Below are 17,056 nucleotides of genomic sequence, written 5' to 3' on the forward strand. Positions count from 1 at the left end.
GGAATAGAGCATTCCTGAGAGCTTGGTCTGACTACTTATTTATGTTTTCAACAGAAGGCGGGGCTGATGGTGAGATTGAGAAGATGACTAATCTATGGGAAAAATTTTTAGGCTTCAGTGTCTTTCTTCATCTGATAAGTTCTAACACTTTATAAATAGATTGGAAAGTGTTAGCAGATTTTCCCTTTCGTTTCTCAGTCATGGGACTACAAAGAGGTGGATCACAGGAGGAAATTAGGTAGGCAAATCACACCTGTTACACATTTGGTAAATAAACGTGCAACCAGATGATCGTTGCTTTACGTCTCTGCTCTATTGTCTGATCTTCATTTTTTGCTTTTTCATTTTCATTTTTTGCTGTCTGTTTCACAATGTTCTACCCATTGTCTTTCAAAAAGGAAGTATGATCTAATACTCACTCACTATTGCAGTGGTGTGAAGAGGAGAAAGATTGTGCTTGAACGACAGGTGTCTGACATTACTATCTTATTGCAACATAAGCTTGGATTAACAATTATTGGAACATTGAATCAAAATGCATCATGATATAAGAATTTGGATACTTTTGTCCAAAAATCTGGAAGTGTAAACCTGCTGTTGGTGTAAGTGACCATAAAGATGTCAGGTTATAAATGGAGAAACTAGACAATTCTAAGATAAATAGTTCAGCTCTAGAAACTCCAGATGCACAATTGTGTAGTATTCACCAGAAACAACACAGCAAATGTCAAGACTTTATTGACCTCATTCATTAACCAAAGATCCCATTAGCCATTTTATTTGACCCTCTGGGGGTAATGATCAGAGGGAAAAAATGGTCCATTAACATCTGTGGGCTTACTGTGAGCTGAGGTTTACTCAGAATATTCCAAGGTCTGAAACTAACTTAGTGGAATCCAAGTGAAAAATAGTACAAAAACTGCACATGGTCTTTGACTGTTCACTATTGCTTGTAGATATGATACAATCCAGTCTGATTCATGGATCATTCCAATCCATATGTTTTTCACTGTAAAAGGCTTCTTCCCACTTTGACCAATTTCTAAATGGAATCAAATACCTATTTCCTGAGCCCGGTCATCTTTCTGGATTCTTAAGTAAAAATGAGAGCATTGTATTATTTTCCAAGACCTAAACAATGTTGCTAAAATATCAAAAATAGGTGAGGATTATTTTTTCCTAGATATAAAAGGAAAACTCATGTATCGCCTGATGGCTGGGCATCACACTGACGGTAAAGCATCTGTGTAGTGTTTTGATTGGTAACTGTCATAATAAGCTCAAGAAATACAGATAATCTACACCTTATTGAATGAACAAATACTCAATGTAATGGATAATCCCAGTAGGTCGTTCCATTCAACCATGATGAAGAATATACTCTTGAAAGATATGGCTATCCCAAAATGAGCAGTCACATGAGCAAATAGGAGAAAATAGATCAATAGCTTTTAAAATAACCTAAATGATATTTACGTAATGTTAAACACAATAGATTCTGCAGATGCTGGAAGTCCAGAGTAACACATACAAAATGCTGGAGGAACTCAGCATGTCTGGTAGCATGTACAGTATGGAGAGGAATTAACAGATGCTGTTTCAAACAAGACCCAAATCTTGTTGAAGAATCTCAACCTGAAATGTCAACTGCTTATTCCTCTCCATACATGCTGCTTGACGTGCTGAGTTTCTGTAGCATTTTGCGTGTGTTACTTAGATAACCTGCTGTGTTGAAATTTACTCACAAGGACCTTAACACTTCACAGTAGTTACATTACTGCAATTAACCTAATACAGAAAAAGTTGGAAACGTTCACTAGGATAATACTTGGTATTGTGCATAGGGGCATCATGGTAGCACAGTGGTTAGCTTAATGCTTTGCAGCGCTAGCGACCAGGGTTCAATTCCCGCTGCTGTCTGTAACGAGTTTGTACGTTCCCCTTGACAGTGTGGATATCCTCCAGGTTCTCCAATTTCCTCCCACATTCCAAAGACGCATGAGTTAGTTGGTAAATTGGTCACGTGTCAGTGATTGAGCAGTGCAGGCTCATGTGCCAGAAAGGCCTGTTACTGGGCTGTATCTCTAAATTAAAAAAAATATGAAAGGACAAGCAGCATTTATGGAAAGAGAAAAAGATGTAATGTTTTAAGAAGAAGACATTTCACCAGAATGAACATCAGACAAAGTGTCTTTGACTTGAAATGTTAACTTCCTTTCTCTTTCCATGGATGTTGCCTGGTCTGTTGAGTGTTTCCAACATCTTCTGTTTTTTTTATTTCTGGTTTCCAGCATCTGCTTTTTCACAGATTACTGCATTTGCTCATTTGGGTCTTGCCATTGTGTTTTAGTTCTTCACCAGCTGTATGTTTAAATAAAGGCCTGTCTCCTTCTAGGATTCCCTTTTAGATTATATGAGCAAATACTAATTCCATTCCTTTGATTTAAATGCTGAATGGAGGAGCTTGCGGTCCATTTTGTTTATAAGGCACCTTTATTTGTGTTTTGACAGCCATCCCTTGAGGAAGTTTCAATGCCTTGTAAATTATAATCTTGCTCTGTCTTTTTGCAGTCAAGTTCCAAGCTTAAATTGTGTGAAGGTTCAGCCAATATTAGTTTTTTTACTCATTTATTAGTATTTAAAAGGCATTGTCTCCAAAATATGATCAAAGCTTAAACTTGAAGCTGAGCCCTGGCTTAAGATCTTGATATTCCAATGCAGCAAGATACTTCGGTTCAGGACCATCAACAATTCCTTGGATGGCCTCTTCCTCCTTCTACTTACAGGTATGAACATCGTAGATGCGTGTGCACTCTTGGCAGCTCACATGGCAGCACCAGTGGAAGATGCAGTGACACTTCTCTTTGCGTTTCTCAGTCCTCGTATCAAATCCGCGGCCACAGCACAGCAGCTCACACCCATCAATTCCGTGCGATGTGATGTTGCACTTTCGGTGCCGCGTACCAAATGAGCCAGTCTCGGGATTGGGGTTGCAGAAGTTTGGTGACAAGTCATAGTAGATCAGATCTCTCTCTGTTGGAGCTTTGAATAAGGCATACTTGGGGCTCAGGGTCTCGACCCAGCCCCTGGATTCCTGGTGTTTCTCCACGATCATCTCAGAGGCACTGTCATATTTGTCTTTTAAGTAATCTCCTATCACCCGGAAGTCAGGCTGCGACCACCAGCAAGTCTTCACCTCACAGCTACCTGATAGTCCGTGACACTTGCATTTCAGATGCATGTGGTCCAGAATAGCCTGGAAAGAAAATGCAACAGCACCTCAATGGCTAACATTCAGACAACCGCACATGAACATTCTCAACACTTCATCTGATTCGCAGCTGCTTAGTAGATGATGCACGTCACACCCCAGTCAACACTTTCTAAAAGAGGAGAAACAGCTCCCAGGAAGTTGGGGGTAGGCGAACTTTCTTCTTCTCCACTATAATCCATGTGCTATTGAGAGCCTCAGATTTCCTGTCATCCCCAAGGTACCTCATCCAAAAGTATACATGCATGTCAGCATGGATTGCAGGAAGGGTCATGAGATCAAATTGCACTATGGCAGGCTGGGAAATGTAATGATGTGGGGGGATGACGAGAGGAAATATTATCCTTTAATATTACTACATTTACCGTTCCCTCCATTGGCTCTGTCTACACTGTCTTGAAAAAGCAGCCAGCATAATGAATGGACTCCTCTCACCTCGGTGATTCTCTCTTTTCTCCTTTCCCATCCATCAAAATAGATTAATATCTGAGAAAACGCGCCACCAGACTTGGGGACAGCTTCAGTCAGACTCTTGAACTGAGCTAAACTCTGGATCTCCCCATCTACCTTGTCACGACCCTTGCACTGTACCTGTCTACCGGCACTGCGTGCTCTCTCTCTCTCTCTCTCTAACTCCAACACGACATTCTGCACTCCGTTTTCTTCTCACTACTTCAGTGTAATTATGTATGATTCAATCTGTCGGGATGGCATGCCAAACAAAAGCTTTTCACTGTCTCTCAACACATTCAAGAATACTAAACTAAATGCAATAGGCTCATTAATATGCCTCAGCTGAGGGATCTGAACTTTCCAATTGTCTGGAGCTTTTTTGCAAGACTTCATGCAACTGACTTACAAAGGCTCTGGGGGAGAATAAGTTCATTCAGTGTGGTCCACAAAGGCCCATCAACTGCAGCCCACTAACCAGCTCTGTTCTTCATCCCTCTGCCCCAAATAGTCTAGAGCTGAAACACAGGGGCTTACTTGCAGTAGTCCTTTATATAAAGATAAGTAAATTTGGTTTTCCTGATTCATTTATCTTTACGTTTCTGATTCTACCACAGGTCATTTGGATTTATCCTGGGATTTCCATGTCCCCACCCTATATTCTCACCGTAGGGAACACTGACCATGCGTCCAGCTTCATTATTGTGCCGATTCATAGCAGATCGCGCGTCCGGTCTGTTTTCCCGAGCATCCGCGAACTCCCGGGACACCATGCTCCCGAACTCGACATCTTCACTGCAGCCTCCCCACTTCCAGCCTTCCCCCGGCTTGCCCTTGTGGCGGCTGTCACAGCCGCAAATGTTTGCGGTGCCCTCGGCGCAGGAGCGAGTGATGGCGAAGGCGACCCCTGCAGAAGCGATGGCGTGTACAAATGCCGATTCCCTCGTCGCTAAAGCAAAGAAACCCAAAATCTTCAATACCAGGTCACAACAGTGTTGGAGAAAATCAAATAATTTAAAAATGGCATGGACAGTGATTCAAAGGGGAGAGAAATAATGCTGTAAATGGAAGACAGAACCAAGTTTTCAAGGTTTGGAATATTAAGGCTGGACACTGGGCAAGTAGTGTTTCGGCACTATTTAGTATCAGAATCAAAATCAGGTTTATTATCATGTTTTATAAGACACGAATTTGATGTTTAGTGGCAATAGTATGGTGCAAAAGTATAAAATGATTATAATCAGAATTAGGTTTATTATCATTGATATTGCCAAGAAATTTGTAGTTTGTAGTGGTATATTAATACCTGACAATTATTATAAATTACAATAAGAATATGTAAAACAAGTAAATAAATAATGTAAAGTAGAGCAAAATAGTGAGGTGGTGTTCATGGGTTAATGGACTATTGAGAGATCCAGTGGAAGAAGTTGTTGCTAAAAGACTGAGTATTCATCTTCGGGCTCCTGTGCCTCATCCTTGATAGTAGTAATGAGCAGAGGGTATAACCTAGATAGTGAGCATCCTGCATAGTGGATGCTACCTTTCTAAGGCGTTGCCTGTTGAATATGTCCTTGATTGAAAGGAAGCTAGTGCCCGCGAGGGAGCTGACTATATTCATGAGTATTCATGTATGGGGAAATGACAATTAAGCTTGAATTGAATTGAATTGGTCAGTTAGGTAGAAAAGGGCAATGGAATTTACTGTAAAAAAGTGTGAGCCATGGGATCTGAGCAGGTGTTTTAAAGCAAGAATTATACAATAAATTGAAGAATAGCGAAGTGTATATAACTGAGGGAGCTACTACTAGGAATGATCTATTTCCTTTAATGTGGAAATTCACTTTAGGGCAACATAATGGTGCGGCTGGTAGACCTGTTGTCTCCCAGCTCCAGCAACATGGACTCATTGACACTTGGGTTCCGTCCATGTGGAGTTCGCCTTTTCTCCTTGTGTGACCTCATGGGTTTCGTCCAGGTGCTCCAGTTTCCTCCTGAAGCCTGAGGGTTGGTAAATTATTTGGACAATCTAATACAGTCCCAGTGTGGTAGAACATAGGGAGAATAAAATAGGATTGGTATGGAATTAATGCAAATGGGTGGCTGATGTGTGGCACAGACCCATTGGGCTGGAGGACCTGTTTCCATTCTCTCTCACTCTACAACTGAAACAGAGAAGTCCAGCATCTTAAACTTTAAGTCATTTACAGGAGGGTTAGAGGTGAAATGAGAATTTCTTTTTACATATTGATGGTAGCAGATATCTGGATCTCACTGCCTGGAAGGATGGTAGGAGTTGAAACCCTGGACCCATTTAAACCATACAAACACTGCAACCTGCTGGCACAGGGGACCGTGTGCTGGAAGATAGGAGCAGACTGGGCAACTCTCTTTGGATCTTCATTGGACAGAGTGAACTGAACAATCTCCTGCTGTGTTCCATGCCTTCAACTGTGACTTTGTTCAGATGATACAAAACTTGGACATGTGGTTGCAAGAGAGGAAGAAAGCTGTTAGAACAGTTGATTTTCCCTGAGAGTAGAAAAGTGTTACATTTAATTCATTTCGGGGAAATATAAGGGAATAGTTTTAGGAAAAATGAGCACAGTCAGGGAATATGTGATACTGTATATGATTGAATATTAAAAAAGCTGGAGGAATAGAAGCTCTTGAAGTACGTATTCACATCTTCCAAAGACTGCAAATCACTTTAAAGACTATAGATCACTCCCTCTAATAACTTAAGTATAGAACAAATTAGATAATACTGCATAACATTTACATCATCACAGTAAAGACAGGATATTTTAGCATTGAAGAGAATTCAGAGGAATTTGTGAAGAGATAGATAAATGTGAAAAATATAGCAATTTGGAAAAGTTGGTAGGTTGAATTAGATGTTGTATTGTGAAGGTTTAATCCAAGTATATATCATGTCCATATAATCCAAAGAGCTTTTAGTGGAGCAGAGAGATCACTGGCCCAAAACAGTAGATTTACACTAATTGATAGAACACTCAGTTAAGAAATTTATTTTTTTTAAATCTGGAAATCTATTAGACTCATTGCTGAAGGAATGATGGAGGTTGAACATCTCATTCTGATTAAAAATTATTTTGCTATTGCCTTTGTTGTTGTAATGTATACAGCTACAGAAAATGTAATGAAGAATGGGATCTGATTCAGTGGATATTTTCCCCAATCAGCTGAGATAGACAGTGTAGGTTTCTTCAAGGTTGTAAATATCTATGATAGTACACTTCCTATGTGGTGCAACAACAGTTACTACTTTATAATTCAATTTTGCCCACCTGTGACTCTCTTCCCAAGTCAAATCCAGTGCTATTAGTAAAATTATGTTCAAGAATACCCAGAATGAACCCATAAAAAGTGTATGTGACTTTAGCAACTTCCAAAATAAGGACAATTAATATAAGGTAAAAACACAAGGTCTGGATCTGAAAAGATCAAAGATGGCGGTACTATTCAGCTTGCAGCGGCCACTCCGGAGCTGCTTATCTGTTATTTGTGAAGTGGGGTGCTGTACGCAATCTTAATTGATTGAAAACGGATGTGGAAGCACGGAGGAACATCGGGAAATTCCAGGAAGACCTTCTTCATTGCTGCTGCTGCTGTGAGGTCTGGGACTCTGCTGGGAAGAACAGGCCCCCAGTCCTCGGGGTCACATTGCCGATGGCCATTGGCGGGGCCGTCTTAATACGCTCAGCAGAGGATGGTGCTCGGAGAAGCTGTGCCGGAGGGGATGGTCGTTGGCTTGGCGGTTCGACGGACTCAGGTTGCTTTCAGTGTGAGCTGCGTCTGCGAGGCTGAGTCGGGCGGAGCCTTGCAAGTCCATAGCAGGGGTATTCCCTTCTGCCGCCGGCATGGGATGGCGAGTCTGTTAGGACCCTGGGGACTTGTGGAAACTGGTGATTTCTTTTGAACTTACAGTTCTTTAACATCTTGGACTATTTTTACTGTGCACATAGTATGTTTTTATTTATCAATTATGCTATTGTTTGCTTTGTTGTAACTATATGTTGTAATTATGTGGTTTTGTGCAGGTCTTGTAGCTTTAGTTCTTGGTCTTGTTTTTGTCTGGTAGTTTTGGAGCTCCTTTCCAGGGAACGCGCCAGACGGTAGCGCGATATTAATATGCAGCAGCCTCTCCCGACTCTGGATTGGGGATTGCCAAATGTTACTTGGATTTTCTGGTGTACTCTGTTTTGTCATATGCTTTTTTGATATCATTCTGGGGGAACGTTGTCTCATTTTTTAACTGCATTGCATTTGTGGTTTCTAAATGACAATAAACTGAATCTGAATCTGAATTAATTTATCAAAGTGAATTGTCTCATTACTGAAGAAACTCATACACTAATCAGTCAAATTCTATTCTGCTGTGGCATGTTCATGGAATTATACAGTAGGTACAGTACACCTGTTAATGAGGCCTCTCAGAACAACTTGGCAACTTTGCACCTCGGCATTCAGTGAATTGATCAAAATGACTTCAGTCCTGATCTCTATTTTCACCATGCCAGATCAAATTCAAAGCAACCTGCTTAGTCATTTGGATGTTGTTTCATGGGATAGCTAGTGATCAAATGAAATCTTCTGTGGCACTTAGCAGTGTCAAAAAGTTTGGTTAAATTTACCATCCTTCTAGAAAAACAGCCAGTCCAAATTTCCATTTACAGCATCTGATTCATAACTGGCTCTGTAGACCAGTGTTTGAGGATAACCTTCCAATTAATTCCAAGCTTTGTGTAATTAAATTCTTGCTACTTTTGTATTAAACTTGTTATATAACCATATAACATGTTCTTCCTGATCCTGAACCCAAACTCAAGGGGTTATCTGAAAACACCATTCCACAATTATTTTCTGTATTCCCTTCGTTACCCCTGTAATACCCCTCTCAGGGCCATAAATCCCTAACTTATTAAATAGATTGCCTTTATTGTTCTCCTCTGTGCTCCTCTTTACACATAATAAGCTCCTTCTGCAATTCAGTGTTCTAATTTGACCTCATCAGCATTGAGCCTAACTGATTTGGTATTATTACCTTAGTTCTTTACTGCCAGACATGATGCTAGAAACTCTTTCACCTCTTTCAACATCTTTGGGGCATGTTAGTAGAATGCTTATGCCTTTTATTTCTACATTATTCCACTCCATGTGCCTTCATTCAAGGTTTGAACATTATTGTAATCCCACCAAACAGAACTGAATGGCTGTTCTTTCTTTGAGAGGCAGGTTTAAACAATTTATGTAATCCTTGTAATTTAAGGCCCAATTATTCTAGACACCTGCACTGCATCCACACCAACAACGATATATCTTTCCTTTGGTGCTCAAAATTGAGTACAGCTGCTCAGACAGGCTCTGTCCAAGACTCTGAAACTCTGAATCTTCCTCCTTTGTGTATTCCTTGGGATAAGTACCAACATTCATTAGCCCTTTTTTAAAGTTGCCTGCAAATTTTAAATGATTTATTTGCTTGGACTCCCAAATCTCATCTAATTTCTTGTGATTTAGAAAGTTTTTTTTCTCTCTTAGATGAAAAATAAATGGCATCAGTTTTACTCTCACTGAACATTACTTGATAAATACTTTTTCCAGCTCACTTAATCTGCATTTTTCATTACTCCATTTGTAGTGTTCTGCTCCCATTTATAGTCTTATTATTGCCTCAAGTTCTGTCCTATTTGGATATTAAACTCTTTTATCCCTTCATTTAAATTATTAATAGAAAGTGTTGAAGACCAAAATACATTAATGGGTTTCATTTGGCTTCAAACCACACTGTTAAGCATACCCAAATCCTATTTCTTGTAATGTATCATGAGAAAGTGTTGTTGAAGAATTTCAGAGAGTTGTGCTTGTAATTACAGAGTACAGTAACTTTCCAATTCAGCAATCCCAAGGAGGCATCTCAGATCTTGGGATGCAGATTTTGGAAAATCTTTTGCAGAGTGTGCATAAATTTCTGTTTTCCCAGTTGGTGACACCTCTGAAGTCAGGTGCACATGTAGGTAATACATTAATCTAATCTTGATAAAAGATTACCCAGTAGTGTGGTGTTATAGTGGTCCCATGTAAAGGATTAGAGATAGTGAGTTAAGTGAATTACCTTTATCCAACACAGGTCCAAAGATTGCCAGATTATCCTCAACAGTTGTGCAGTTCCATCTCCTTCCTCGAAATTGATGCTGGCATTCCTGAATCCCGATTTTCACTCCTTGTGCCACACTGGGCATAATTTCCATGTAGTTCCGGCAAAACCTGAGCTGCTTTGGAACAAGGCCAGGGATACTTCCACACAGTATGGGCTGCGTTGCCAGAGTCGAATACTGATGACCAACTGCCAAAGACCTGCCCAGGACAGGAAAGAAGGAACTTTTTAAACCAGAGGTCAAATGATTGAGCAGAGAACCTTCTCAGAATTTTCTTTGCTTAGGGATGATTTATTTTGACAAACTTGTATCTTGTGATAGGTTATGTTTAATCGGTGTAATGTATAATCGATTATGTATAATTGGTGACATTCACCGATTATAAAGTCAGTTTCAATGCTAGGATTTGAAAACAGAAACACAGTTCTGGTCCAAATGGTCCACAGTAGAAAATGCTGGCATTTATATAACACCTTTCATGACCTCAGGATGTCTTCATGTATATAGGAAACCCTGAAAGCATGCTTCTGCAAACAGAAGCACAATAACTAAATAATATTAAAAATATAATGATGATTGAGGGATCATGAGTAGCAAAAATACTCTGCTTATTGTGATAACATTGCACTGATATGTCAGTCCAAATCTATTGAGATTAGTTTGAACACATGGTCTTCTGGGTCAGAGAAAAGAGTGTCATTAGTTGAGCCACATCTGAGTCTTTGATCTGCTAACACACAGAGCAGAAACAACGAGATACCACCTCTCCACTTTCACACAACTTTACAATTTCACTTATTCCTATGTTATTTTCAATTACCCATGTTGTTTTTATTCAGATAGAACATGAAACAGCAGAGGCAAATTGTTCAGCCCATTATGTTGTACCCAACCAATGAAATCTGTGAAACCTTCCCCACACATTGACCATATTTATCTCTTCTCTGTACATTCATCTGCCTTTCTAAGAGTTTCTATAATCCCTTCAGCCTCTGCTGCTCTAGAGAAAACAGCTTGTCCAAACTCTCCTCAAAAGGAGGTAGCATTCTGGTAAATCTCATCTGTACTCCCTACAAAGCTTCATTTCCTTCCCAAAATGAGGCAACCAGAACTGAATGCAATACTGTAAATGATAATGAGAGAAATCTTATGTATATTTTATCTAATTTACCTTTTTAAAAACAAAAACATCTTTTATCACTTCTCCCAGGAAATTGCAGATGGAATAAGAAATGAGACAGAGGTTATGGTAAAGTTAATGAAACTGGCAGATGTTCCACCTTGGTCCTGGACCTTCTCTCTTCACAGGATGTGTGGAAAGAAGATTTCTTGATTTATTTTTACATAATTGCTTAGGAATTATGTTCTGTGTCCTCCCTGTGAACTTTATTTCTTCTCTACCCATTATTCACAAAATGTATTCTTCACGTTTTTCTGTCAATTTCTACCATTAGAAACCAGTATGTCAACATTTTTCATTTAATTTTAATATTTTAGTTGTCATAGTTGGTCATATGATCAGGCTATTTGGTTGTCTGGTGAAGCAAAGCTGCTCTCAACCACTTCGGACTTGTATATAAAGTAAAATGTAATTACCAATAAATCACAGAAATTCACTAACCCTGTCATTTTCTTTTCAAGTGAGTTACCTGCTCCATCTCCCTCCAATTCATGATATCTGCATTCATATGTTTTAAGTAGAAATGGAATTTAATGTGTAATATAAGGGCTTGAGAGGAGATAAGAGAGAACTTATTTTTCATTACAAAATTATAAATTCTTGAATTCATTACTAGAAAGTGAGGCAGAAATGGAAGTCTTTAAAAATATATAGAGACATCTGAAGTGTTTCCAAGCTTGGGAATAAAATATGGAGATTAAGATAAGGTAAGATAAGGCTTGGATGATATGGACCTCATGAGCTAAGCAGCCTCCTTCTATGCCATTTTTACGATCCCATTCTGCTCTTGGTGTGTGAAGTTCATCAGTGTAGAAAACAGAACAGTTTCTTACTCTTTATGGAAATCTCCCATATTACTTCTCTCAATCTCTCCAAATCATTTTGCACTTGACATATTGCCTTACACACCCATACTCTTTGATGCTTAAGTAGGATTCTTTAGCATTACTGTACTTACCTCTATTCTTTACCTGTGACACTGACAGCTGTATCATCTTTGCCTAGCCACCTGAACTGAATGCTGCCTATTGTTACCATGTGAGTATCTCATTCTCTGCTCCAATCCTTTGTTCAGATCTAATTCAATATATTTTGGATCAATTCCAAGAACTTAAAAACTCAACAAAAACAATCTTCCATGAACAGACATTTAACTCTTTTTCTCCTCAACTTCAATCTTCTAAACTTGTCTATGTGCAGTTTGACTGTTGTCTGTGTTCTCTTAAATGGACAGAAGTCCTGGATTCTGCCACAGGTCTTTTACAAAACTGATGTAAAAATTGGCAGTAATTAATAATTACCATCCAGTGTGTCCCTGCTGGGAAGTGTATCTTTCTATGCAATGTTACAAAAAGTTAAAGTTAGTTACTATGATGACTTTCTTTGATTGAATGGCCTACCAGGTTTTATTTATTTTTTGGAATGAGGATGGTGCTGGAAGGCAACATTTACAACCCATCTCTGATTGTTGAGGTTTCCTAAATTCGGACATAAAATATAAAACTGGAATATTTATGATAATCCATAAGCTTCTCTGCAGCTGATGCACAGGTGATCTGAACCATTGATCACTTAGATGGAAATTCTGTCCTTGGACTTTGAAGAGTCACCATTGACTCCAAGATCTAGACACAAGCCTTACGTTGTTGACCAATAAATCATTGCTAGCAGAGACAATAATTCTAAGACACTAATGAATAAGTGAGATCAGGTTAAAGACGCTTCATCAAACTTCCAGAGGTGATAAAAAACTAGGCTTTGGATTGGAAGTATTAACTCGATATCTCCCTCCACACTTATCTGATCTGTTTTATGGCTGGCCTGGATTGTTATGAGCAGAGAGACAACATCTGCCCAAAATAAATTCCTCGTATGTGCACAGTTACTTGGTGATTCTGATTCTGATTCTGACACCACACCCATTGCACACAATGGCTGTCCATCTTCCAGGACTCTGCATTGCTCATTAAAAAAAAACTATTGCTTTAAACAGGTAAGGTTGCAGTCACACCATCCAGGCCATTCTTTCCTCTTGCTGCTGCCATCAGAATGAGGTACAGGAGCCTTAGGTTCCACACTACCAGGCTCAGGAACAACTATTATCCTTCAATCATCAGGCTCCAGAATAATAGCCGATAACTTCACTCACCTCTACACTGTATTCGTTCCACAACCAATGGACTCACTTTCACAGACTCTACAACTCATGTACCCAGTGTTATAGATTTACACTGAATGTCAACCTTTGTCTGTAGTTTTCATTGATTCTGTTGAACTTCTTTGTTGTACTATGAATGTCTGCAATAAAATGAATTTCAGGCCAGTATATGGTGACATATACATATGTTGATAATAAATTTACTTAGAAGTTTGAACATAGATCACTGCCTGGAAGAGATCACTGAGCTTGTCTTAATGCCATTCTTAATAGGTAAAGTATGTGAAAGCTCAAAAGTTTGTTTTGAAAGTTTTCAGAGATAATCCAGAGGCAATTATTTTCTATAGTCCCTCCCATTGTCAATGATCCTATCAACCCCACATTTCAAAGGCTCATTTTATTGTCAAAGTATGCATGTTAAATACAACTTGGATATTTGTCTACTCCAGATAGCCACTAAATACAGAAAGACCATGGTGTTGATGAAAGAAAAAACTTCAATCCCCCCCACATGAAAAAGAAAAGAAACAAAACTTTCCCATCCCCACAGCAAAAAAAGCAGCCACAGTAGCAATCACCAACACCCTACACCCTTCAAGCACCTCATTCTTCCTGCTTTGTTCCCCTTTTTCTAGCCATCTTCCCTCTCCCTTTTCTCTTCCCACAACTACCATTAACAGTGGCAATTGTTTAGCCTTGACCACCAGTTTCACAGAAGAACTAGGTGTATGTCTAACTGACCTTTTGGAAGCTTGCTGTTTTGCATATGGCTGCCACAATGCCTGCAAAACACTCATATTAATTCAATATGATTTTTCATAGTTGAGGTCCTTTCAACTACTTCAGAGAAATGTGTATGAAATCAGATGCAGTTCCCATTCTTTTTCTAAACAATGACTCATCTCTTTTGCACAAAATTAAGAAACTAATCTTTATGTGCATATTATTCAAAGTACACTATAGGTGCCAGCTGACCAACCCTGTAACATATTTTTCTGTAAATAATGCACGGGAAACTCTGTTATCCTTGATTTATCATTCCAGTTACTTGTTATTCAATATCATTACCTGCCAATCTAGAAAACTGGCAAAAGGTCACTGGCAGCTTCAAAAAACTTGGCAACATGCGAATAAGCAAGATAGATGTATGCAACATTTCTGGTTTTGGGTTGAAGAAAAACCAATACAGACCCACACACCTTTAAATTCAGTTGCATAATGTTATTTCTTAAGTGTTATGCAAACAAAATATAAGTGGAATATGGTAACAATTTTATGTTGATCAGAAATTTGACTGGAGATTTCCTCATGTGAGTCACTTTTGCAATCCTGATGTGAGTTTTGTATCAGGCCCGCACACAATGTTATCATTCCTTATGCAGTCCCGTTTTTGAGATGTAGCTTGAGAACTTGGTCACATTGTCTTAGAGGGCCTTCTATTGGGCTTTTCTAGGGCAATTGTTTAACTTGCTCAAAACTGAACTGGAAAGCCTACATGCTAAGAAATTATTTAACTTCACCTGTGTTCCTCCATCTGCTGGACCCCCAAACATCCACCATGAACTGATTGATGCTACCACCTCCACTGCTTTCCACCCTAATCTGTGAATCTGTGTGTTGTGTTCTGCGTCTTTAATCTATTAATACATCAGTAGGAGGACAGCCTACCATGAAATATGAAATCTCATGTAGTTTAGGAAGAATTTTACCAATCAATGTCCCGTTGTTAATATTAACCACTTTTTGATATATGTTACTCAGGCATTCTTTGAAAGTTCTCGCTACAGCATTTGACGTTGGTTGAAATGATGTATCAAGTTGACCCAAGACTAGTTTTGACAGTATTCTGCAGCATGAGAAAACCAGATCTCAATTTTCCAGTAATATATCCTGCCATGCTACAAAACTCAATGCTTCTCATCAATCCATTTTGCGTGACTATCTGTGAGTCTAAAGGTTTAATCAGTCCCCTCATACAGTAATCAATTGCTTCCCTGCTTGTAATTTATTTCAGTCTGTTCAGTAAGACTTCCTTCAACAAATTTGTGCTTTCAATATACTTGGTACAAACACTCCATCTTCACAACCTTGTTCAACCACCAACTCATTGTATACCAAATGGTATGACCTTTTTACTTTGAACATTTGACAGTCATTTTTTAAGGTTATTCATGGATTTCTAGTAGAAGTATATATATTTTTTTACCATAAATAGAAAATTATCTACAACGTGAAGGTCACGCTTTCAATGAAATCTTGGCTTTTTTTCCCTCTACTATGAGATCTTCTCTCTATGAAGAATTCATGCTACAAGAATTGTTTTAGTTACGGGCTATTGTTTTGGCAGTTAAGGCATCCTGCTGTTTTGAGTTAATGTACTTGCTATGGTTTCTATTACACTTATAACAGCAATTTGCACAAGTCTCACCCACATACATTATATTTTACTTTGAAATTCTAGCCTTTGCTTTCATTCTATGACTGTAAACTGTCAACACGTTGGATAGATTGGAGGAAATTCTTTACTACTCATTAATGTCATCTCTATAAATGTAATTTTGCAAGATCAATGTGAGAATTTGTTTTATGACTTAATTTATTGTTTAAATCACAAAGTCTAAGAAAGAACATAAGGTAAGCCATTACATTTTGTGCATCTTCTTCACTACTCAATAGGGTCATGACTGGTCTTCTATCTCAATATCACCATCATGGATTGACTTCATCTCCATTGAACCTACTGATCGCTGCCTTGAATATATACAGTGACTGAATTCAAAGACTCATCCCCTTTACCATGAGGAAATTTCCTGCCACCTCAGTCCTGTTTGGCTAACCATACAGTATATGTTGAGACTATTATCCTTGGTTCCAAACCCCACAGCAAGGAAACAATCAGCGCTGGTGACTACCCTAACAAATCTTATAGATTTTGTATGTTTCAATGAGATCACCTCTTTCGCTTAGTTACTCATCATATGACAAACCTTCCATTGCAGAAATCAGTCTGGTGAAACATTGCTTCATTCTTCCTATTGCAAAGAAGAAGACTAATCTTATACACAATATTCTAGTTGCCTTCTCATTCTGGGTCTATTTGGTTGGAGCAAAATATCTATGCTTTTGCACTGGACCTGTTCTGGACACAGCACGTAACTTCAATTGCGCAGAAAGCACTATTTCATAAGAACACAAGAAAAAAAGAAATAGGAGCAGGAGTAGGCCATCTGGCCCATTTATACTGTTCCATCATTCAATAAGATCATAGCTGATCTGCCCATGGACTCATCACCACTTACCTGTCTTTTCCCCATAACTCTTGATTCTCCTATTATGCAAAAATCTATCCAACCTTGCCTTAAATATACTTACTGAGGTAGCGTCATTGGGCAGAGAATTTCAAAGATTCACCACTCTTTGGGAAAAGCAGTTCTTCCTCATCTCTGTCATAAATCTACTCCCCCAAATTTTGAGGCTATGTCCTCTTAGGGGTCTTGAGGTGTCTGCAGAGATTCAGCATGAATCTTCTACTTTTGACAAACTTCTACAGATGTGTAGAAGTTTGATAAACTTCTATAGATGTGTGGTGGAGAGAATATTGACAGGCTGCGTTATGGCCTGGTATGGGAACCTTTGAATGGAAAATCCCACAAAAGGTAGTGGATTGGGCCCAGTACATCACAGATAAGTTTCTCCCAACTATTGAACACATCAACATGAAATGTTGACGCAGGAAAGCAGCATCCATCATCAGGGATCCCCACCACCCAGGAAATGCTCTCTTCTCACTGCTGCCATTAGGTGGAAGGTACAAGAGC

General features: G+C 39.0%; 1 protein-coding gene across 1 annotated transcript in view; it reads right to left on the reverse strand.

The window, feature by feature from the left end:
* Nucleotides 1-2,776: 2,776 nt before the first annotated feature.
* wnt3a (wingless-type MMTV integration site family, member 3A) overlaps nucleotides 2,777-17,056 on the reverse strand; it is a 70,958-nt gene continuing 56,678 nt past the window's right edge. The window contains exons 2-4 of the mRNA XM_059944900.1: nucleotides 9,858-10,099; nucleotides 4,405-4,670; nucleotides 2,777-3,256 (exon numbers count right to left, since the gene is read on the reverse strand). Coding sequence (XP_059800883.1) covers nucleotides 2,777-3,256; nucleotides 4,405-4,670; nucleotides 9,858-10,099 — 988 coding nt within the window. The remainder of the gene's footprint in view (nucleotides 3,257-4,404; nucleotides 4,671-9,857; nucleotides 10,100-17,056) is intronic.

The sequence above is a fragment of the Hypanus sabinus genome, chromosome 1 (genome assembly GCF_030144855.1).
Source record: "Hypanus sabinus isolate sHypSab1 chromosome 1, sHypSab1.hap1, whole genome shotgun sequence".
Taxonomy (NCBI): Eukaryota; Metazoa; Chordata; class Chondrichthyes; order Myliobatiformes; family Dasyatidae; genus Hypanus; species Hypanus sabinus.